Source organism: Crinia signifera, chromosome 2, assembly GCF_055691185.1.
Source record: "Crinia signifera chromosome 2, ASM5569118v1, whole genome shotgun sequence".
NCBI lineage: Eukaryota > Metazoa > Chordata > Amphibia > Anura > Myobatrachidae > Crinia > Crinia signifera.
This window is the reverse complement of record NC_139218.1, coordinates 319,483,721-319,509,203: the sequence shown is the minus strand read 5'-3', so window position 1 is coordinate 319,509,203 and position 25,483 is coordinate 319,483,721. Positions and strand designations below refer to the sequence as shown.

The 25,483-nt window shown below is 46.7% G+C and overlaps 1 protein-coding gene across 1 annotated transcript; it reads right to left on the bottom strand.

Moving 5' to 3' along the window:
• Positions 1 to 375: 375 nt before the first annotated feature.
• On the bottom strand, positions 376 to 24,845 carry DNAJC22 (DnaJ heat shock protein family (Hsp40) member C22). Its single transcript, XM_083169105.1, has 2 exons — positions 23,872 to 24,845; positions 376 to 3,300 (listed from the first exon to the last, which is right to left on the bottom strand). Exons 1-2 carry the CDS (start codon positions 24,712 to 24,714, stop codon positions 3,115 to 3,117), a joined length of 1,029 nt encoding a protein of 342 aa, XP_083025231.1. The 5' UTR covers positions 24,715 to 24,845; the 3' UTR covers positions 376 to 3,114.
• Between the last annotated feature and the right edge of the window lie 638 nt (positions 24,846 to 25,483).

The window sequence follows — 25,483 nt, the reverse complement described above, 5'->3', positions numbered from 1 at the left end:
CTTTATGTCCTGTAGAGAGCTTGATGCATATATTCTGTATACACAGACTTTGGCCTATTCCTGTTTACTCTAATGTTTACCATACTTCAATAAACCAACACCACTGGTTAAGGATTTGGGCTGGTCATACTGTAGGTTGAGTCATATGCTGGTGGCTGCCTACAACAACACCTACGCACACATTATTCAAAACCAAATACCATTTCCTGCTCTGTTGTTTATACAGGCATTTACACAATTCATATCTTGCTGTGCATTGTATATTTTGTTTAACATCATTTTTTTTTATTGAAAAACATTTTTTCAACAAGTTTTAAGGGGAGGGGTACAGAAAAAAAGAAGATGTGGGGAGGTAGGGGAAACATGGTTGGGGGGTTGAACTTAGATTCCATAGACATATAAACAGTCAAGCAAAAACGCCATATCATATACACCCCATGAAGACCGTAAACATAGGTGATAGTGGACATAATTAGACAAATATCAAGTGTGACAGTATTAAGTAAACAGCTGTATGGATTACAGGTTTTGCAGGTGGAAGTATAAGTGGGCAGCAGAGTAGTACATTGGGGGATTATACAGAGTTTGGAGGAGGTGAATCTCTCTCATTGAGACTGAATTGGCGGGGATCGCAAGGGGAGGATTTAGGAAAAAGTTGAGAGCCTTCTCCATCCGTAACATATTTGTGCCAGTAAGACCAGCACACAACTGTTTCCATAGTGTACAGTAGTTAAAGTTGATTTTCTGGATGACTTTTAAGAGCTGGGGGGGGGGGGGGGGGGTGTGTAGCAGACTGTTTCCAGCACTGAGCTAGGGTTGAGCGCGCTGCAATGAAAATATGACCAAGAACATATCTCTTATGAGATGGGATATTATCCGGGAATATATTTAACAATGCTGCTGAGGGGGTGGGTGGTAATGAAATATCTAGAACCTGCTTAACTAGGTCAAATACGTCCTTCCAATAGGTTGTAATGGATGGGCAAGACCAGAATATATGATAAATATGGCCAATTTCCCCACTTTGCGCCCAGCAAAACTTAGGGGAGTATTCAATGTTTTCATTCTCCATGTGCAGCGAATCCTGTTTAGGATTCGCTGCACATTCGCAGAGTTCAGGAGGGCTGCAGCATTTGCTGCCAGCCCTCCCTGTCACCCTATTCAATGCAGCAGGGGCTCGCTGCCCCGGCTGGTGAATTTTATCGCTGCAGGGAGCCGGGGGACGGAGGCAGGCAGGGAGACATAAACCATTTGTGGGGTTAAAGCATTAAGCGGGTCAACCCTGTGCATTGCATTTTGAATACATTTACTTGGTTTAAAATACCGAGTTAGGAGAAACATGGCCGGGGTTACAGCTGCTATATATAGGGATATTGGCCCTTGTAGTTAATAGACAGCCTGAGGATATAAAGTTGCCTACACATAGTGGAGTGTAGTAGGTTACGTACTTTTGTCAAGTTTACGTTTACTGGAAATTGTGGGGTGATTCCTGCATCTTTTAGTTTAAAGTCACCAGATGTAATTGATGATTAGTGTGAATATCTATGCCTGAAAAAAATGGTTTTGTCCAGAGACATGCATGTTGAGCTATCTGATGGAACAGGACATAATAAGGAGTGACATTAATTATATGACTGCTTTCACCCCATTAAAACTGCCCCCCTCTCCCGGTACGCTCCCAGTCAGTGGTCTGCCAGTTTTGAGGTTTCCAATTGAAAAGCTCTTTGCTATTCACATTGCCGCACCTCCTCCTGGGACTGCCAGTCCTGACTATGATTAGCCTGTCCGGCAGTTTTATCTGGCTTCTAGGGGAAGTAGCCGGCTCATGATACTTACTTTGCACATGCACAATACATTTCAGGTCCAGAGAGGCCAGCAACTGCTTGCACATTCTGCCCAGGTAGCCCCTATCCAACATATGGGTCCGTCACTAATATTCAATTAAGGGTCTCCAAAAATAATACAAATATTGATGAGCCAAAATGAAAGATTGTACTATTGGGAGCAATAATGTAAATTGATAACACTTTAAATTCTGCAGACAATAACATTTGTACAGAGGCGGTTTTTACCTATGGGCTGCAGCCCCCCCCCCCCCCCAGGTAAAATCCGCCACTGTCTCTGCCTAAAGTGAAGCCAGATGCAGTCTGTGAGACTGCTCTGGCTTCACTGTGACTGGCAGTGACTTCCTATTGGAAGTCTGACCTGCCAGTCACTCAATGCATCCAATCGTGAGGTGTTCCCTCCCTCCGGGATGCCTCTCTCTGCGCAAATGCGCGGCAGCCCCCAAAATGGGTTCTGCGCATGCGCAGTACCAAGGACCATACTGCGCATGCGCTGGAACCCGGGAACCCTGTCAAGCCTCCTGGGGCTGCTGCAAAGGCAGCCCCCTCCTCCATAATGGTAAGAGCCACCACTGCATTTGTATGTTAATTAAAACCATATTAATAAATGATAGAATGATAAATTATATTACAAATTTGTGGCACTACAAGTGCCAGCATGGATGGACTTCAATCATTAATATGAACTTGGTAAAGAAAAAAATATGACTAACCTCATAATTTAAAATTTTCCTATTTTGTAACATTATTGCCTCAATAATTCAATAATTAAATAACTATGGCTCACAACAATATTTATTTTTTGGCCTCTTAACCCTTTCAGTGCCAGGGGAATTTGTCAAAATAGGTGTGAACTATGAAGTAGTGGCACTTTGTTAAGTCATGCCTGGTCAGATAGCAAGTCACATTCTGTGACATCTGATAACTTGTATGTTGACATTAAATTTATTTTGACAGTGACTAGAATTCAGTTGAGACTGATTTTAGTGTATTTCTGCCAGAGATGTGCAGGTCAGGATTTACCCAGATCTCAAAAACGGGATCTTATTGGCTATTGGCTGTCACATGTTTTGGTCCATGCGACAGACAGGTAAATCCGACCTACACATCTCTGGTGACTTTTCCTCTAATCACATACTATTAAACTTTGTGACTTGAAGCTAACTGTAAACTTGGCAGAAACTAGCTAGATTTTCAGATGCTATTACTGTACATTTACCCCGCGGGTATATTTGAGAGCGGGTATTCAGTGTTATACAATATACTATTTTCACTGTCCATGTGTCTTCATCTTCCGAATCCGAGTGAGAGTTTCATAAGCTGCTTGTATCTCAATAAAATGCTCTTCTGCCTCTGCAGGTTTGTGCCGGTTGTGATCTGGGTGCCAAAGCTTTACCAGATCTCGGTAATGCCGATTTATTTCTTCCAGCGTCGCGCCCGAGCTTACTCCTAAAACCTGGATTGAAAAGCACAACAAAGCATAAAATGAGTATGAGCAGAAATAAGGACATTTGTATCATAAATGGATACATTGTTATATTGCTTGCCTGATGCATTTTTAGTTTATCATTGTGATATTTCAATTGGTTCATACGTGGAACCTCAATAGATTCATTTTACTATTGTTATATAGACTTCATTCAAACTCTGATTTTTGCACTGTGTTCTCTTCAGAGCCGGGAGGGAGCAGCATATTTCCTGACTTGAAAGGCCAGGAAAGGGTAAAGGGTGCTCTCTCCCTGAGAATCTTCTTTTGTACCTCACATTTATCCTGCTGTGCAGCCGCTGGTACGAAGAATAGCTAATAAACAGGGCTCTCAATGACATGTTCTCCCCAGATAAAACAGGCTTCCTGGGATCATTACTGTTTTGTTGTCTACATAGTGTACAAGGCACCACATAGCAAAAGCAAAAAAAAAGCAAACATCAGGGGACGTGGTGATTTGTCCTTGACCTTTTACACAGGACGTCATACATTGATGGAGAAACAGCACCTAACATACAGTGGTGGAAAAGCACCATCTCAAGATGCTGCAAGTGGGCTTTCCAATTTGAAATTAAATTGGCCTTGGCATTAGTATAATATGTAGTTGTGGAAGAGTCCGTGTTCTTCTCAGAATCAGGTCCATAGCCGGGAGCTAAATTTCCACATGACCATAATTTGTCCCCAGAGTGTCAGATGTGCTGCACAATATGTCCACACAATGGTGTAACTCCTATACCTGTAGCATCCTAACTAAACATTTTGGTGCCCTGTGCTAGAATGAGCATTGGTGCCCCCACACTTTAAACATGGAAAGACCAAAAAGGTCTATATTCATATTAACCGCACAATAGTATCCCTTATAAACATGACACTGCACAGAAGTGCTCCTTATTTCTGTTACACCACACAGAAATGACCCTTATTTACATTACATCACACAATAATACCTCTTATACACGTTATGCTACACAGTAGTGTCCCTTATTCTCATTATATCACACAGTAGTACCCCTTATGCACATTATGCCAAACAGTAGAGGTCATTGTTCACAATATGACACAAAGCAGTAATGCCCTTTTATAGCACATTATAAGGTAGTACACCTTATATATTTTTACAAAATACTGCAGTAATGCACCTTATACACATAATGCCACAGTGTAGTAGTGCCCTTTATATGCATAATGCCTTACAGTAATGTCCTTTACACACTATGCCACACTTTAGAAGTGTCCTTGTGCCATACATCTTTAAATATCCGCTCCCCATTTCATGCCTCTCAGTAAGGGGAAATAATTGTTGGCCACCTCAGACCATGCAGTGTCTAGGGAACAGGCTGTCGCCTGGCAGCAGTAAGCAGTTAAAGGAACAGGGAATATGCAAAACACTGGGCTATCTGAGTGCAGGTGGTTGTAGGGGACCCAGTGACTGCTGCGGGCACACCTGCTAGGAGGCGCCAAGAATGCAGGCTTCAAGATGTCCACTACCAGGAGCAGGGGAGAGTCCTGGGCCTGCTGAGGGACCCACAGATCCCCTCAGGAGCTTGGACCCTGAGTTTAACAGTGGGAGGGGTAAGGAGCCCTGGCAGAAGGTGTAAGGAGGCAAACAGATGCAGCAGTGGATGGAGAAGAGCCAGGCACAATTAGAGCAGCCAGCGGGAGCCCGTGGCTTTAGGCATCAGAGCAGGCCCCTGGGTTCATTCACTGGTGCTGAGGGCTATCAAATGATCACCTGCTGCCCACTGTAATGTATATTAGTAGCAGTGCACCCATCAGAGTAGGACCTGGGCTCACCACTACTATTACCACTGGGTACCACTGCAGCTGGCATGGCACAAATAAAGCTAATTGCAGGTGGAAGTGGATGGTGCTGCTAACGAGCATAGTTACAGCCCTGGCAGCCTTTTGTTATAGGAGTGGCCTTAAAAGTAACTAAGAATAACCGTATGCTGTACTGATAAAATACAATGTACACCAATATGTTGAGGATATTTAAAATGTTGAGGTTAAGTTTATAAATGTAAAATATTTATAGACACTTAAGATGCATACACACTGAGTGATTTTGCCCAGCGATGATGTGAAAATCACTGGCCTGAAAATCGCTCAGTGCATACACACTCAGTGATTTCCCCCAGGCCAGCTATATTCACAGGGTGAATGGCTTTCCATATCAGCATGCTATAGAAAGCTGTTCAGTCTGTTGGTAAAAATGCAGATGAACGGTGGCCTCCGGCGATGATGCGAGAGCGCACACCTCTCATTGCTGCCCTGTACACACTGGGCGACTTTTGAGTTGAAAGCAGTTCAAACGACAAAACAGAGCTGCTTTCAGCTGCATCACCCAGTGTGTGTGGGCCTTAAGACGTGCGTTCAATCTTCAGGAGTTGGATGAAGAAATATAGAAAATACAGTATATGTTTTAATCCTCTTTCTGTATGCTCTATTTCCTTTTCATGTCTGTGCAGTCAGTGTGAAACCCATGGTATGGCTAATCAGAGTAAAGAGCAGTGTGATCCCAATTGAAGCAAGGATTTCCTCTTCTGGAGCATGATCCTTTAAACACGATATACTAAAGAAGTAAAGAGGGCAGATATATCTAAGGATTTTACAGAAGAGAAAGCAACCATTTCCCCTATGTAATATGGCTTGCAGTTTGCTAAATCTCATGTCAATGCTTTCATATGTTACTTCCAAAAATACATACAGATGAGCGGATAGATTACCGATGACAGCATCCTGATAGAGGGAATCCCAACAGGGGTTGGTAAGTATACTTACCTTCCTCCTGCCCCCCTCCCTGCAGCCTTAACATAACCTCCCTCCTTGGAGCCTAACCATAACATCCCTTTCCTTCTGCAGCCTAACCCTAATAGTGTGTACAGACGGTTAGATTTGGCTTCCGATGTTCCCGATATAGGGAACTTCGGAAGCCATATCGCATGCAAATCGCATGCTTTTTTAGGGCTTGCGAGCCCGATGCGCGCTCCCGTGTGAGCACAAATCGGCAGCCAGATAGAGAGGGCAGGCAACACTATATAGTGCAGATCTGCACTATATAGTGTAAATTGTTCTCCTCCATGCATGCCGTACGATGCGAGTCCCGATGCGATCAGATCGCATCGGGACTCGCATCGTACGGCATATCCTGCCGTGTGTACACACCTTTAGCCTGCCGCTAATGCCTAAACCATAACTCCCCACCTCCGGCCTAGAGCTGACCTGCCTGCATACTTATATTTGTTTGAGGATAAATCAATGGGGCCAGATGGGATACATCCAAGGATACTAAAAGAGCTTAAAGGGGAGCTGGTAAAACCAATAACAGAATTATTCAACCAGTCACTAGCTACTGGAGTAATCCCAGAGGACTGGAAAACAGAGAATGTAGTCCCACTGCACAAAAGTGGAAGCAAGGAAGAGGTAAGCAACTATCAACCAGTGAGCCTTACATATCAGTAGTAGGGAAATTGATGGAAACACTCTTAAAACAAAGAGTTGTAGAATATCTCAAAACCAGCAATTTACAGGATCCAAAACAGCATGGGTTTACTGGGGGAAGATCATGTCAAACAAATCTTATTGACTTTTTTGACTTTGTGACTAAAGTAATAGATCAAGGTAGGGCTGTAGATGTAGCTTATCTAGACTTTAGTAAAGCTTTTGACACTGTCCCACATCGCAGACTGTTAAATAAACTTGAAAGCTTGGGATTGGATTCTAAGATAGTTGAATGGATAAGAGCGTGGTTGCAGGACAGAAAACAGAGAGTTGTAGTAAATGGAGTACAGTCAAAGGAGGGAAAGGTTACAAGTGGAGTACCCCAGGGATCTGTACTTGGACCGGTGCTTTTTAATATCTTTATTGGTGATATTGCAAATGGAATTGAGGGTAACATGTGCCTTTTTGCAGATGACACAAAGGTATGCAACAGGGTAGACACACCAGGAGGGGTAAAACAAATGATTGAGGATCTAGGTAGATTAGAGAAATGGTCAAGAGAATGGCAACTACAGTTTAATGCCAAAAAATGCAAAATCATGCACTTGGGTCTCAGAAATCCAAAGACTCAATATAGTATAAATGGCACTATAATGGAAACTACTGAGGAAGAGAGGGATCTAGGTGTCACTATTTCAGGGGACTAAAAAGCAGGTAGGCAATGTAACAAAGCAATGAAGAAGGCAAGTCAGATGCTTGGTTGCATAGGGAGAGGTATCAGCAGTAGAAAGAAAGAAGTAATAATTCCACTGTATAGGTCATTGGTACGACCTCACCTAGAGTATTGTGTTCAGTTCTGGATGCCATATCTCCAGAAGTATATAAATACATTAGAGACTGTACAAAGAAGAGCAACTAAAATGGTGCATGGCCTACATCACAAAACGTACCAGGAAAGACTAAAAGATCTTAATATGTATACTTTAGAGCAGAGAAGGGAAAGGGGGGACATGATAGAAACTTTCAAATATATCAAGGGTTTTAACAAGGTACAGGTGGGAGCAGGGGCGGATTGGCCTGCCGGGAAACCGGGACATTTCCCGGTGGGCCGGCCCATAATAGAGATTAAGCGGCTGCTCACCCCCTTGCTGGGCCGCGGACCGCACGGCCGCCATCTTTGCAGCTAGCGGCCGCAGCATTTTTCCCAAAAGAAATATGGCTGCGGCAAGCCCAGCACCGGCTCTTACAGCATTAAAAATGGCCGCGGGAGAGCTGGTGCGCATGTGCGGACGCACTCAGCTGCTCCCGCGGTTCTGTCTGTCAGTGTGCAGTACCTGTGTGCAGGGAGGCGCCAGCCGTGAGATGCGCTCTCCCTGCTGTACATCAGGCTCTGGGGCTGCCGGCTGCCAGTACACTGTGTCACTGATTGCAGCAGCGCCAGCAGCACAGACAGAGCTGAGCTCCCTCCTGGCTCCCAACCCCCTTTGATGTCACCACATCAGTCATACAGTGGATCCTGGAAAGGGGGCGGAGCTACACGGCTGGAAAGGGGCGGAGCTACACGAGTGTAATTGGGCAGAGCTAGACGGGAGCACAGTTAATGAAAGAATTTGAAAGAAGTAGATCCACAGCCAGCCAGCCAGCTTTTGAGGTAAATAAAGTGGTGGTGCTGGCGTTACACAGCACTGTTGGCAACTGGTGTGGGTATTATGCGGCGTCACTACTGTTGGCAACTGGTGTGGGCATTATGCGGCGTCACTACTGTCGGCAACTGGTGTGGGCATTATGTGGCGTCACTACTGTCGGCAACTGGTGTGGGCATTATGCGGTGTCCCTGCTGTCGGCAACTGGTGAGTGCATTATGCGGCATCCCTACTGTCGGCAACTGGTGAGTGCATTATGCGGCGTCCCTACTGTCGGCAACTGGTGTGGGCATTATGCGGCGTCACTACTGTCGGCAACTGGTGTGGGTATTAAGCAGCGTCACTACTGTCGGCAACTGGTGAGTGTGTTACGCGGTGCTACTATTGTCAGCAAGTGGTGAGGGCATTATGCAGTGTCACTACTGTCGGCAACTGGTGCGGGTGTATGCAGCGTCACTACTGTCAGCAACTGGTTCGGGCATTACGCAGCACTGCTACTGTCAGCAACTGGTGTGGGCTATACGCAGCACTACTACTCTCGGCAACTGGTGCGGGTGTTACCCAGGGCTAGTATTGTCACAACTTTTGTGGGCATTAAGCAGGGCTACTACTGTCAGAAACTGGTGTGGGCATTACGCAGCGCTACTACTGTCAGAAACTGGTGTGGGCATTACACAGCGCTACTACTGTCAGAAACTGGTGTGGGCATTACGCAGCGCTGCTACTGTCAGAAACTGGTGTGGGCATTACGCAGTGCTGCTACTGTCAGAAACTGGTGTGGGCATTACGAAGCGCTACTACTGTCAGAAACTGGTGTGGACATTACGCAGCGCTGCTACTGTCAGAAACTGGTGTGGGCATTACGCAGCGCTACTACTGTCAGAAACTGGTGTGGACATTACGCAGTGCTGCTACTGTCAGAAACTGGTGTGGGCATTACACAGCGCTACTACTGTCAGAAACTGGTGTGGGCATTACGCAGCGCTACAACTGTTGGCAAATGGAGCAGGCGTTACTACTGTCGGCAACTGGTGCGGGCGTTACGCAGTGCCACTACTGTCGGCAAATGGTAAGTGTGTTATGCGGTGCTACTATTGTCAGCAACTGGTGCGGGCGTTACGCAGCGTCACTACTGTCGGCAACTGGTGTGGGCGTTAAGCAGCGTCACTACTATCGGCAACTGGTGAGGGCATTATGCAGCGTCACTACTGTCGGCAACTGGTGTGGGCATTATGCAGCGTCACTACTGTCGGAAACTGGTGTGGGCATTATGCAGCGTCACTACTGTCGGCAACTGGTGTGGGCGTTAAGCAGCGTCACTACTATCGGCAACTGGTGAGGGCATTATGCAGCGTCACTACTGTCGGAAACTGGTGTGGGCATTATGCAGCGTCACTACTGTCGGCAACTGGTGTGGGCGTTAAGCAGCGTCACTACTATCGGCAACTGGTGAGGGCATTATGCAGCGTCACTACTGTCGGAAACTGGTGTGGGCATTATGCAGCGTCACTACTGTCGGCAACTGGTGTGGGCGTTAAGCAGCGTCACTACTATCGGCAACTGGTGAGGGCATTATGCAGCGTCACTACTGTCGGAAACTGGTGTGGGCATTATGCAGCGTCACTACTGTCGGCAACTGGTGTGGGCATTATGCAGCGTCACTACTGTCGGTAACTGGTGTGGGTGTTAAGCAGCGTCACTGCTATCGGCAACTGGTGAGGGCATTATGCAGCGTCACTACTGTCTGCAACTGGTGTGGGCATTATGCAGCGTCACTACTGTCGGCAACTGGTGTGGGCATTATGCAGCGTCACTACTATCGGCAACTGGTGAGGGCATTATGCAGCGTCACTACTGTCGGAAACTGGTGTGGGCATTATGCAGCGTCACTACTGTCGGCAACTGGTGTGGGCATTATGCAGCGTCACTACTGTCGGCAACTGGTGTGGACGTTATGCAGCATCACTACTGTCGGCAAATGGTGTGGGCATTATGCAGCGTCACTACTGTCGGCAACTGTTGTGGGCATTATGCAGCGTCACTACTGTCGGCAACTGGTACGGGTGTTACCCAGGGCTAGTATTGTCAGCAACTGGTATGGGCATTAAGCAGGGCTACTACTGTTGGCAAATGGTGAGTGTGTTATGCGGTGCTACGATTGTCAGCAGCTGGTGAGGGCATTATGCAGCGTCACTACTGTCGGCAACTGGTATGGGCATTATGTAGCGTCACTACTGTCGGCAACTGGTACGGGTGTTACCCAGGGCTAGTATTGTCGGCAACTGGTAAAGGGCATTATCCAGCACTACTACTGTCGGCATATGGTGAGTTACGTGTTATGTAGTGCTACTATTGTCAGCGACTGGTGTTGGTGTTACGCAGTGCTACTACTGTGAGCAACTGGTGCGGGAGTTACGCAGTGCTACTACTGTCAGCAACTGGTGCGGGTGTTACACAGTGCTGCTACTGTCAGCGACTGGTGTTGGTGTTACGCAGTGCTACTACTGTGAGCAACTGGTGCGGGAGTTACGCAGTGCTACTACTGTCAGCAACTGGTGCAGGTGTTACACAGTGCTGCTACTGTCAGCGACTGGTGTTGGTGTTACGCAGTGCTACTACTGTCAGCAACTGGTGCGGGAGTTACACAGTGCTACTACTGTCAGCAACTGGTGCGGGTGTTACGCAGTGCTGCTACTGTCAGCAACTGGTGCGGGTGTTACACAGTGCTGCTACTGTCAGTGACTGGTGTTGGTGTTACACAGTGCTACTACTGTCAGCAACTGGTGCGGGAGTTACTCAGCGCTGCTACTGTCAGCAACTGGTGCGGGAGTTACGCAGCGCTGCTACTGTCTACTATTTTGGCTAACAGTGGGCATTATGTATAAGCAATGCTGCTACTGTGGCCAACAGTGGGCATTATGTGTAAACCGAGCCGCTACTGTGAACATTATGTGTGTGTAAGGGTTCTACTACTGCGGGCATTATATCTAGTATAAGCAGGGCTGGTGTAAGACTTCTCAGCACCCTAGGCAATACTTCAACATACTAGATATTTTGACCAATTTCGTTCAGAAGGGCCAAAATGAAGAAATTGGTCAAACAAAATTGTACAGTGTGTATGGACCAATTGCACTAATGAGGCATTGTGTAAAGGGCACTACTGGTGGCATTACGTGTATAAGCAGTACTTGGGGCATTATGCATAGCATAATGTGTGGCATAATGTCATATGGGCATTAAAGTGTGCAGCATATTGTGTAATGGGCATTACGTTGTGGCCTAATGTGTAATGGGCATTACGTCATGGCATAATGTGTAATGGGCATTACGGTGTGGCATAATGTGTAATGGGCATTACGTTGTGACATAATGTGTAATGGGCATTACGGTGTGGCATAATGTGTAATGGGCATTACGGTGTTCTGCATATTGGCCCTCATTGTGGCTGACTCGGTAAACTGCAAAGCTTTCAGCTCTATTTGTGTCTTTTACATGGAATTGAACCAAATCATGGTTTTTATGCACCATGATTTGAATCTTCATTTGCACCCTTCAATCAGACTGGTGTGCAGCAGTCCATAGATTATATATGTGTGAGCCGTTGTGATATTATGTAGATAGATATTGTAAAATGTCATAGCTGTTTTCTATTTTTGGCACCTCTCAATGATTCGTTTTGCTGTTGTGGAGCCCAATGTGTTTCTTATGTTATTGCTGTGGGGCCTAGCGTTTAATGTTTTCTCCTGTTGGGGCCACCAACGTGTATTGTTTTCTGTTTGGGCCAATGTTTGTTTTTTTCTTTGGGGGCCGGTGTGTTTTTTTGTGTGGGGGCATATGTTTTTATTTTCTTTATTTCCTGTTGTTGGTCAGGTTTTTTTTCCTGTGGGGTCAATGCTTTTTATTTATGTATTTGGTGGCCAATGTTATGGTGTCCGTACAGAGTTGCTGATGGGCGAGTTGCTGATAGTGGTTGCATACAGAGAAGCTGATTTGCACGCATTGGAGGCTATACTGAGATGGATCATCTGCACCTAGAATAGGGCTGGTGAAAGTTTCAATAATGCAGCCAATGGTGGCAGCGTAGCAGCATTAGCATAAAGTCGCATTTGCAACTGCATCAAAAAATACAAGGAAGGCCGCAACTGCATGCAACTCTGAATCAGATTCTATTAGTAGCGTCACTACTGTCGGCAACTGGTGTGGGCGTTAAGCAGCGTCACTACTATCGGCAACTGGTGAGGGCATTATGCAGCGTCACTACTGTCGGCAACTGGTGTGGGCATTATGCAGCGTCACTACTGTCGGAAACTGGTGTGGGCATTATGCAGCGTCACTACTGTCGGCAACTGGTGTGGGCGTTAAGCAGCGTCACTACTATCGGCAACTGGTGAGGGCATTATGCAGCGTCACTACTGTCGGAAACTGGTGTGGGCATTATGCAGCGTCACTACTGTCGGCAACTGGTGTGGGCGTTAAGCAGCGTCACTACTATCGGCAACTGGTGAGGGCATTATGCAGCGTCACTACTGTCGGAAACTGGTGTGGGCATTATGCAGCGTCACTACTGTCGGCAACTGGTGTGGGCGTTAAGCAGCGTCACTACTATCGGCAACTGGTGAGGGCATTATGCAGCGTCACTACTGTCGGAAACTGGTGTGGGCATTATGCAGCGTCACTACTGTCGGCAACTGGTGTGGGCATTATGCAGCGTCACTACTGTCGGTAACTGGTGTGGGTGTTAAGCAGCGTCACTGCTATCGGCAACTGGTGAGGGCATTATGCAGCGTCACTACTGTCTGCAACTGGTGTGGGCATTATGCAGCGTCACTACTGTCGGCAACTGGTGTGGGCATTATGCAGCGTCACTACTATCGGCAACTGGTGAGGGCATTATGCAGCGTCACTACTGTCGGAAACTGGTGTGGGCATTATGCAGCGTCACTACTGTCGGCAACTGGTGTGGGCATTATGCAGCGTCACTACTGTCGGCAACTGGTGTGGACGTTATGCAGCATCACTACTGTCGGCAAATGGTGTGGGCATTATGCAGCGTCACTACTGTCGGCAACTGTTGTGGGCATTATGCAGCGTCACTACTGTCGGCAACTGGTACGGGTGTTACCCAGGGCTAGTATTGTCAGCAACTGGTATGGGCATTAAGCAGGGCTACTACTGTTGGCAAATGGTGAGTGTGTTATGCGGTGCTACGATTGTCAGCAGCTGGTGAGGGCATTATGCAGCGTCACTACTGTCGGCAACTGGTATGGGCATTATGTAGCGTCACTACTGTCGGCAACTGGTACGGGTGTTACCCAGGGCTAGTATTGTCGGCAACTGGTAAAGGGCATTATCCAGCACTACTACTGTCGGCATATGGTGAGTTACGTGTTATGTAGTGCTACTATTGTCAGCGACTGGTGTTGGTGTTACGCAGTGCTACTACTGTGAGCAACTGGTGCGGGAGTTACGCAGTGCTACTACTGTCAGCAACTGGTGCGGGTGTTACACAGTGCTGCTACTGTCAGCGACTGGTGTTGGTGTTACGCAGTGCTACTACTGTGAGCAACTGGTGCGGGAGTTACGCAGTGCTACTACTGTCAGCAACTGGTGCAGGTGTTACACAGTGCTGCTACTGTCAGCGACTGGTGTTGGTGTTACGCAGTGCTACTACTGTCAGCAACTGGTGCGGGAGTTACACAGTGCTACTACTGTCAGCAACTGGTGCGGGTGTTACGCAGTGCTGCTACTGTCAGCAACTGGTGCGGGTGTTACACAGTGCTGCTACTGTCAGTGACTGGTGTTGGTGTTACACAGTGCTACTACTGTCAGCAACTGGTGCGGGAGTTACTCAGCGCTGCTACTGTCAGCAACTGGTGCGGGAGTTACGCAGCGCTGCTACTGTCTACTATTTTGGCTAACAGTGGGCATTATGTATAAGCAATGCTGCTACTGTGGCCAACAGTGGGCATTATGTGTAAACCGAGCCGCTACTGTGAACATTATGTGTGTGTAAGGGTTCTACTACTGCGGGCATTATATCTAGTATAAGCAGGGCTGGTGTAAGACTTCTCAGCACCCTAGGCAATACTTCAACATACTAGATATTTTGACCAATTTCGTTCAGAAGGGCCAAAATGAAGAAATTGGTCAAACAAAATTGTACAGTGTGTATGGACCAATTGCACTAATGAGGCATTGTGTAAAGGGCACTACTGGTGGCATTACGTGTATAAGCAGTACTTGGGGCATTATGCATAGCATAATGTGTGGCATAATGTCATATGGGCATTAAAGTGTGCAGCATATTGTGTAATGGGCATTACGTTGTGGCCTAATGTGTAATGGGCATTACGTCATGGCATAATGTGTAATGGGCATTACGGTGTGGCATAATGTGTAATGGGCATTACGTTGTGACATAATGTGTAATGGGCATTACGGTGTGGCATAATGTGTAATGGGCATTACGGTGTTCTGCATATTGGCCCTCATTGTGGCTGACTCGGTAAACTGCAAAGCTTTCAGCTCTATTTGTGTCTTTTACATGGAATTGAACCAAATCATGGTTTTTATGCACCATGATTTGAATCTTCATTTGCACCCTTCAATCAGACTGGTGTGCAGCAGTCCATAGATTATATATGTGTGAGCCGTTGTGATATTATGTAGATAGATATTGTAAAATGTCATAGCTGTTTTCTATTTTTGGCACCTCTCAATGATTCGTTTTGCTGTTGTGGAGCCCAATGTGTTTCTTATGTTATTGCTGTGGGGCCTAGCGTTTAATGTTTTCTCCTGTTGGGGCCACCAACGTGTATTGTTTTCTGTTTGGGCCAATGTTTGTTTTTTTCTTTGGGGGCCGGTGTGTTTTTTTGTGTGGGGGCATATGTTTTTATTTTCTTTATTTCCTGTTGTTGGTCAGGTTTTTTTTCCTGTGGGGTCAATGCTTTTTATTTATGTATTTGGTGGCCAATGTTATGGTGTCCGTACAGAGTTGCTGATGGGCGAGTTGCTGATAGTGGTTGCATACAGAGAAGCTGATTTGCACGCATTGGAGGCTATACTGAGATGGATCATCTGCACCTAGAATAGGGCTGGTGAAAGTTTCAATAATGCAGCCAATGGTGGCAGCGTAGCAGCATTAGCATAAAGTCGCATTTGCAACTGCATCAAAAAATACAAGGAAGGCCGCAACTGCATGCAACTCTGAATCAGATTCTATTAGTAGTGATCCGCCCCCACTTGACAGACTCCACCCCCTCAGCAGACCCCGCCCCCAGGGCTGCTTCCATAAATTTCCCGGGCTGGTTTTACATCCCAATCCGCCCCTGGGTGGGAGACATTCTTCACAGGAAGAGGAGCAACAGAACACGAGGACATGCACTGAAACTAGAGGGAGGAAGATTCAGGGGAAATGTGAGGAAGAATTACTTCACAGAAAGAGTAGTAGATAAGTGGAATAGCCTACCATCAGAGGTGGTAGACGCAAATAAAGTAGTACAATTTAAACATGCTTGGGATAAGCATATTGATATCCTTACAAAAAATAAGGATCAAATATGGTTTGAGGTAACATGTTTAAAAAAAGGGGCAGACTAGATGGGCCAAGTGGTTCTTATCTGCCGTCAAATTCTATGTTTCTATGTTTCTATGATGCTGGTGTTGGCATCCTCAGTGATGTCTGTATTCTGAATGCCTACATCCCCTTATTCAAAGATGTCCTTGAAGTTCTGATGTCACACAACAAGAATGGGAGCAAAAAGATGGGCATCCTTCACCTTCCTAAGCAGTGGGCTCCCTCTCCAGGCACTTCTGTGAACTGCATAAGGGTGTAGTTTTGGCAGTGGCCATACCGCTTGCCCTTAGTTTTGTGTATAAATGAAGAATGAAAGGTACTTGTTTCCTAGCACGGCCACAATCTTGTGGATCGTGTACCTTTAAGTTAAGGTACACGATCCACACGATGGACCCGATTTCCTTTGAAATCAGGTCCATTTTGCCGGCTAAGGCACAATATCGGGGGCATCGCGTCGGTCAGGACCATTAACATTGGTCCCGACGCGACCGACGCGATGCCCCCGATTTTTCCATAGGCTTCAATGTTAAAAAATATTTTAACATTGAAATCGTGAGGATCGTGTCGGGAAAGGTAAAATATTGGGGGCATCGCGTCGGTCGGGACCATTAACATTGGTCCCGACGCGACCGACGCGATGCCCCCGATTTTTCCATAGGCTTCAATGTTAAAATATTTTTTAACATTGAAATCGTGAGAAAATGTGAAAAATGTGAAATGGGCCAATATGACCCATTTCACATTATAGATGTCCCCGTCATCACCCCACGATAGACGCCAACCCGAAGCGTGGCGAGCGCAGAGAGCTCGTGAGGGGCGGCGGTGCGCGTCCTCCGACCTTTTCATTCCCCTACTATCCACGTCGGCGTGGAGTTGAGAATAGAATAGTGTGGCGAGCGCAGCGAGCCACCGAGCCCGAAGCGTGGCGAGCGCAGCGAGCCCCGCGAGGGGACGCGTATAACTTCACAGGTATACGCGTCCCCTCGCGGGGCTCGCTGCGCTCGCCACGCTTCGGGTTGGCGTCTATCGTGGGGTGGGGTTTACGCCGTGAAATTTGGGGGGGTTGGGAATATTTTACATTGAATCCAATGTAAAATCGGGTCCCAGGGACCCGATTTACATTTCATTCAATCAAAAAATCGGGTCGGTCGCGTCGATCGCATCGCATGCGACCAAATCGCATGCGATGCGATCCACGCGATTTTTCCGACACGACCACCCCGATGTAAATTGGTGTGGCCGTGCTAGGAAACAAGTACCGAATGAAATAACAGAATGCAGTCTACCAATAGCAATGTAAGTGGTGTATACACTACAGCAGCGGTTCTCAAACTGTGGGTCTTGGCCGTCTCAGCATGGGGTCACGACTCCATGTTGCTGACCATCAGGGTGATGACTTCTAATCTCAGTCAGTGATTCGAGTAGTCTGAAAAATTTGTTGAATTGTCTGTTATTTTAGACTCCTCCCACCATTTTGTGCCTCCACAATGCTGCCATGTATGTGCTGTCTGCTGACCACACACGTGATGTGATGACCTTCTGCAGTCACTTGCTGGGGTCGTGAAATTATTTTTATTGTCTGATGGGGTCCCAGAGCAAAATAGTTTGAGGACCACTGCAATATAGGATCCAGATTTCAGGTTGTCAGCTACACAATATGTAGAAAAAAGTTAATGGACTCACCCCACACAAGTGAAATGCAGGTCCATCTTAACACCTTTATGGGCCCTGACCAAAGCAGCAGAGTGGGCCCCTACTTGGGCCCCTCCAGGAGCACACACAAATCTAAAAATAGAAAGCACAGAAAGGAATGCCCAAGAAACAAATTTAAGGTCAGCAGACCTTAATGGTTCAAAAGGAGGATTCTGTAACAAAAACAAATCCCAAGGCACCACCGGCTGCCTATACGGGGGTTTAATTCTCATGACTCCCTGTAAAAGGGAAACCCTCACTATACCACGAGGGAGAAACTAGTCAAGAACGGGGAAAATTATTGCTCAACTTAAATTGTCCATTGGTCTAAGACTCTGATCCGGACCGGCCCCCGCCGATGAATTGTGGACTTTTTTGCCGACACATCTACGATGATAATTAGCTACTGACACAGGCTTAAGAGCCCTGAGCATAGTCTGGATGACTGCTTCCGAAAACCTCTTCTTTCTTAATAGGGCAGTTTCATAAGCCAGGCTGTCAAATTGAGCCCAGCTAGGTCCAGGTGTAGAAATGGTCCTTGTTTGAGAAAGTCTGGTCGAATAGGAAGGCGCCAATAGTCCGTCGACAACCGCAGTATGTCCGAATACCATGACCTCCTGGGCCAGTCCGGTGCAATCAGAATAGTTTGCACTTTCTGGGACCTCACTCTCTCTCTAGTACCCGCGGAATCATGGGGAACAGAGGGAACACATAGGCCAGGTTGAAATGTCATGGAACTGTCATGGCATCCACTGCCCAAGTGGTCGGATCCCAGGTCCAAGAGCAGAAGCTGGGAACCTGACAGTTGTTCCTGGATGCCATCAGGTCTATCTCTGGGAGCCCTTAGTGAGACACTGTCTCCTGAAAGACTTCCTGATGAAGCTCCCACTCCCCCTCCAGCAGCTCCTCTCTGCTGAGGATATCCGCTTCTATATTGCAGATCCCCGGAATGAACACGGCCCACAGAGCAGGAATGTTCACCTCTGCCCACTTGAAAATTCTCGTGACCTACAGCAATGCCATCCTGCTGCGAGTCCCGCCCTGATGATTTAAGTACGCCACAGCCATGGCATTGTCCGACTGTACACGCACTGGTGATCCCTTCATGAAATCCTCTGCCTGTTGAAGGGTGTTCCAAACCGCACAGAGTTCCAATGTATTGGATGGGAGTCTGGATTCTTCCCTGGACCACAGATCCTGCAACCTCAGATGTAGGACCACCGCCCCCCCAGCCCCTGAAACTGGGGCGTCAGTTGTGACAAGCCACTTCCACGAGCGAAGGGAAGGCCCTAACTGCAGCGTCTCCAGATCGACCACCAGAGCAGAGACTCCCTTGTCTCCAGAGACAGTAACATCCTTTCTTGCTTCATGGTCTTTGAGTTCCCTGACCAACAAGAGAGAATGTTCCACTGAAAAAATCCTTGAGTGAAACCGTGCAAACTGCAGTGTCTCGAAGGTTGCTACCATCTTGCCTAATAGCTTCACACCTGCCAAACTGTCCGGTTTGGAGACGGCAGGATCAATAGTACCAAGCGACGAATGTCCGCTGCCTTGGATTCTGGCAGGAACACTCGATGCAAGTGTGTGTCCAAAATCACCCCCAGAAACTAAAGTCTCTGCGTGGGCATCAAATTAGACTTCGGGAGGTTCAACAACCACCCTTGATCTTGAAAGAACTTTGTTGCAACTGCCAAATGATCCTGTAACTTCTCCGCTGACTCCGCCTTGAACAGGAGGTCATTGAGGTAAGGGATAATACTATACCTTTCAGCCTGAGGGCCGCTGCCATGACAGCCATCACTTTTGTGGCCAGACCAAAAGGCAGAGCCTGGAACTGCAAATGGGTCTCCCCTATCGCGAACCGTAGTAACAACTGATGTTCCCTGAAGATAGGCACATGCAAATATGCATCTTGGAAGTCCACCGACGCCAGAAATTCTCCTGATTCTATGCTTAGCACTGATCGCATATATTCCATGCGAAAATGATCTACCCATAGATACAGGTTTAAAGACTTTAAATTTAGAATGATCCATCTGGTTTGGGAACCAGGAAAATAATTGAATAAAATCCTTTCTTCCTTTCCTCCTGAGGTACCGGGCCACTTCCCCTTTCTCTATAAGTGATGTTGCTGCTCCCACTAGTGCTTGTCACATGCGAGCTTCTCATGGTAAAGGAGTAGGGAGAAATCTTCTTGGAGGAGGCCCCCTGAGATTTATCTTGTAACCCTGGGAAATGATGGAATAAACCCAGGGATCCGAAGTGGCAAGACCACTTGTCCCGAAACAGCAGGAGGCGACCCCCCCACTCTGAGTCCAGAACGGGGAGTCTCCACCCCGTCATGCCGAGGACTTAGCCTCTACTTTGGACACATGTTTCTTAGCGAAAGCCCCGAAACAGGATCTTGTGGCCCTTCCCTTACTGGCTGGGAACTCTCCTCTTCCTGCCTGTCCTCTGTTAGAACCCCCCCCACTAAAAGGAGGAGAAAAAGGATGGCTTAAAAGCCCCAAACTTGGCTCCTGAATCTTTTGAAGTAGTGGGAAGAAAGTTACTCTTCCCTGATTTATGTGGCCTGATTTATGATGGATTCTAGCTCTGCTCCAAAAAGGAGCTCTCCCTTAAAGGCCAATGTCTCAAGAGACTTCTTGGATTCGCTGTCTGCCTCCCAAGCTTTAAGCCAGAGGGCTCTCCTTGCAGCTACCGAAGTGGCTGATACTTTTGATGCCATTCTAGCCCCTTCTTTCCCAGCCTCACAGGTATATTCCGCTGCACACCTGAGCTTTTCAGCCAGTGTGAATGCTTCCGAATCAGCCTGGAGCTGATTTCCTAAGGCCTCAGCCCATTTAATCATGGCCTTGAATACCCAAGCAGAGGCAATAATAGGGCGAAGTGTAAAACCCACCCCTTCAAATACCGCCCTAAGACATCCTTCCACCTTTTTGTCCACTGGATCTTTAAAGGCTGCACCGCCTTAAACTGGCAATGCCGTGGCTTTTGACAACCTGGCCACACGTGCATCTACTAAAGAGACTTTGTCCCATAATTTTACATGTTCCTCTGGCATTGGATACATGTTAGCAAACCTCTTTGACATAAGGAGCTTTTTGACAGGAGATTTCCATGCCTCACGTAGCAAGAAAACCATGCCCTCATCGAGGGAAACGTCACCGTATCACAAAGCGTAGGCACTTTATCCTCCTCAGACAAGTTCAACGTCTGTTTAACCGCAAGAATCAAATCCTCAATTCCAGGAACAGAGGCTTTAACTTCCTCTGACTGGTTCCAAATGGTATCCTCTGCACACACACCCTCCTCATCTGAGTCTAAATTTAACAGGGGAGGTGGAGATAAAGGGTGTCTAGGAGAATTACTTTCAGAGGACTTGGCAAACTGTTCCATAAATGCATTCATTTTTTGGATGCTCTGAGCAGTGTCCTGCATGAACTGTAACATTATTGGGTCCCCCTGTGATGGGGATACAGAACCCCCAGAAGTCTGTGAGGATGAAAAAGGGCCAGGAGATTTAACTAGGTCATCTCTCTGCCTATTTAAAGCCATCACCAGGGCATTCATAGACCTCCCCAACGCAGCTGCCCACGCAGTTTCAAACTGCTCAGGCCTCTGGGCTTGTGCTCCACTGGGCACAGACTCACATGAGGGGCACAAATCCCCCTGATCCACCTGTTCACATGTCAATTTAATACCAAAAAACTTGCAGTTTACTAACAAGGCAGGCGCTCCCTCCCCCACAGCAGCAGGACTACAGCCTTCAGTCATGATAAAACCACAGTGCACAATGTCAGGCAATTGCATATACTATGTACTTATCTGCTTGCTGCAATGATCCTCTGCGATCAGCGGGGACAGCGCTGCCCAAGGAGAAACTTTTCTCTGTACTGTATGAAAAAGCCTTGCTTTCAGCCTTGCTTCAGCTCCGCAGCATTGGAGAGAAATGGAACCAGCACAAGGAGCAGGAAGAGACTTGTTGCAGCGGGGAAGGAAGCTAAAAAAGTAGCCTTTTTCTTCCTTCAGCCGTGCCCCCTAGTGTTTCTCCTACCTCCAGTGCCTCCCCTTCTTCTTGGAATCACTTGGAGTCGTCCAGCAAAGCTGGACTTCCTTTCTTCACCTCCCTATAGGGATTTCAGCCTATAATCCGATCCAAGATGGCGACCGCCATCGCAGGGGTCCGTCCCCTACGCACATACGTATTTGATTTTTATGTTTGATTTTTATGTTGTCTTATATTTTAGTGAAAGTAACATTTAATATCGTGCCAAACACTTGCCACTGTTTTTTTTATGTTTTAGCACTGCTCACATGCCTTGCGCGTGACTGTTGTCGTCTTTTCTCAGGTGGGGACTGACTACAACGTATTGATCAGCTTCTTAATTTAGAACTCCAGCTACTTTCTAAGCGCCTGATTATTTCTTGCAAATTTTTCCTCTATGTTGCGGTAACTGTCACACCAAAAAAGGGGCTGCTGAAAACTTGCCTACTCTACCAAATCATCCAGGAGGCTCATGAAACCCGGAAGGACCTCAGAGATGCTAGAAGAGAAGTATTAATATTAATTGTAATATATATATTGTTCTTTTGAGTAGTAATGAGTGTATGGTGCACCTGTATCCCTTTTTTCTTCTAGTACTATACTAAGTATTAGCAAGGTAGCACCTCTCATTGCAAGCAGTTAGGGTGTGGAGCCAAGCAGGGAACTGTAGAAATAAGGTTGGACACACCTAGTAGTGTTGCCATGTGTTGAGACATCTGCGACCTCCTTGTACCTATCAAACTGGGGGCTTTCCCACTGCTCCGGCAGCCCCTAGCCTCTCCCTGGTCCCAGTGGCACGGCGACACAATCTGAGAGGATGACACCATAATAGCAGAACATCTCTTCCATTCTGGTTTCCCCCCTCAGGTGATCTCACCCAGTGTGGCCGGCACCCTAGTGACACCACTGGGCACTTCACAGCTTAAAGCGTATTTTAATTTTGCACTCCTCCCTCCTGCTGTGCAAAATGGTTTTACCAAATTCAATTTGCTTCTGTTACATTGATGATTTGTGTCTCATCTATCCTCATATTTCACCAAATTCTTGTATTGTTTTCTGTATTTTTAAACTTTTGCACAAAACGCATGGACTGAATTATGAACCTGATTCAGACCCGCTTGCTAAGTAGCGTTCTTTCGCTGCTTAGTGAGTTGGTAAATGCTGCCTGTGAACCCCTGCACCCGGCCCGTGAATGTCCGTGCCTGCATGCGAATGTCTGCGCCGGCATGCAAATAGATTTGTATGCTTACACATCCAATCGCATGTGGCGACCATCAAACAATTTTTTACTCGTTCATAAATAAAAAGTAATGTAGATTGACTTGTATTTGAGTCGGACATGGGCGCTGATGTCATGTGGCGTCAGCTGCCCACCCCATGCAGGCTTTGACACGCCTGCATTTTCATGGGGATAGCAAGCATTTTTCTGGGCACACCCACCATTTTTCTGGGCCCCCTGCCCATCCCGCTCTGTGCGAACACCTCGGTGAGTCTGATACTTGCTGAAGGATGTTTGCACAGCGGATCTGCACATGCGTATTTTTGCCGCTATGCATGCGCAAACCTGCATCATCGGTTCCCGGACCGAATTCAGAAATATCAGAACCAACCTGAATCACCCCCTATATACATATAAAACACATGCAATTACAAAGTTTATTGTCTCAGAGCTGTAATGACTTCTTGTGATAATGTTTGCTGACGATCAGAAAGATAAGGTGCAAACTCACACTTTCAGTATCATTTAAATACACCACTACTGTTGGTTATTTTCTGCTTAACCCTTTGAGTGCCAACAATGCTGTGAACGATCCTCAAAATAACTTAAAAAAAGGCCAGCATCGCTTCTTTTAGTATAAATAAATACAAATACGGCCAAGTCAATTCATTGAAGTTTGGTGAAATATTGCACCCAAAAAAGACCAGTCGCTGTGAGTGGCGCTGTCATTTCTAACATATTTTGAGGCTCTCTCACAGCGACTTTGGCACTAAAAGGGGTTTAAGGGGTTTAATAAAACAGTTTGCTTGGCAATTTTCACACCTATTTTGACAAATTCCCTTAGCACTCAAAGGGTTAAGTCATTTATAATCAAAAATGCTATAAAATGAAGGAAAGATTGAATGCAAAGATCACTACTTACCTTGCAGGCCATCTCTTCCTTTTCATTCTGGAAGCTGGCAACAAACTCATAAATCTTTTCCCACTCTTTGTAGTATTTGTCCTGGAAGCCCCCTCCGCCGAAGAAAAGTCCCCAAACCCTGTATGGTAGGAGGAGAAATCGCTCCATCAATGCACTAACACTGGGGAAAATGCTCAGCCAATCAAGCAAGGATCCAATGCACCCAGCTACATAGCTGACAGTGCGGCTGGTGTTAAGCAGGACACTGTAGGCTAGTGGGCCAGTAAAAGCCAGGTAAGCTAGCCCAATACGATACAGACGCACGCTGAGGTTTTCATGCTTTCGTTGCTGCCGCCGGTAATATCTGTTCTGCTGGGAGGAGATGCTTGCAGAGAGGCTGATTGGGATCATAGAAATTGGTCGGCCATAAAATATTGGTGATGTCAGGAATGCAGCTACAAGTGTGTTCTTCAGGTTAGAGGTTTGCTCACCCACACTTGCCACAAGATGCACCCCCAAAGTAACAGCAAGTGGCAATGCTACCATGTAATAACTGGTGAGGTTAGATAGTCCAATGGCTGCCGCTAGACCAAAATAAATGCCAGTAGTTACTTGCGCCATAAAGCGAGAGGGACTTGCAGGCGGCTTTCCTTCTTTCTCTTCATTTGATTTTTCATCCTTTTTATTGAATTGTGATACAAGTCCAGGAATCTTCCAGAAGTCCCACATCCATCCCATACCAAATCCTCCCAAAGTAAGCATCAACAGCATGGCGTGGCTGTCTCGGCCCAGGTATATGTGGTGTAGACCCATGGGGCCACCTATGGCCCATAGACCATATGCCACTATTAGTCGTTTTCCCATTATAGAAAACTACACTTCACCATGTTACTTGCGGAGAATGAGTTCTTTGGGCATGTTGCTTTGTGTAGAAGAGGAGTCACGCTGCCGTACTGTGCGATCTGCAGTAGCTCATGCTAATCTGCCTTACTCAGACATGCACACAGACTTTGCTCTACACAGCACGGAACACATGGAGTGATTGTCCCAAAGGTCACATCTTGCTATGACTAGCCCTGCCCCCAAACACACATTGATAAATCACCATACAGGACATGCAAATCATTCTTTATATCTATATACCAATAGCATCTAACCTGTAATCAGTGACATTCTGTTGTCTCACATACCTACATATTTACTCACTCACCTTATAATGGCTTGGCTTCAGATGTAACTCAGGACAGTTTAGTAATGTAGAACATTTGATAGAATTCTCAAAACTGGCTGTGGAACACCTAAAACCTGTAAATATTTTTAATTTCATACTTCATACACAGGACCGGCCCAAGCCTAATTTTTTTGGTAAGCATAGATTTTAGCGCCGCTCATGTGAATATTGTGGGAGGAGCTACAATGTTGGTCGACTATTATTTGATACTTAAAAATAGGGACAGTAGGCGCAGGCAAGCATGTGGAAAATCTAGGGTGTGGCCACATCATAGTACCAATTCACATTACACCAGACTGTAGTGCCACTTATATACACTGTGCCAGCTAGAGCCTCTTCGACACACTGCACCAGGTAGAACCCCATAGACACACTGCGCCAGGATTACGCACACTATAATGC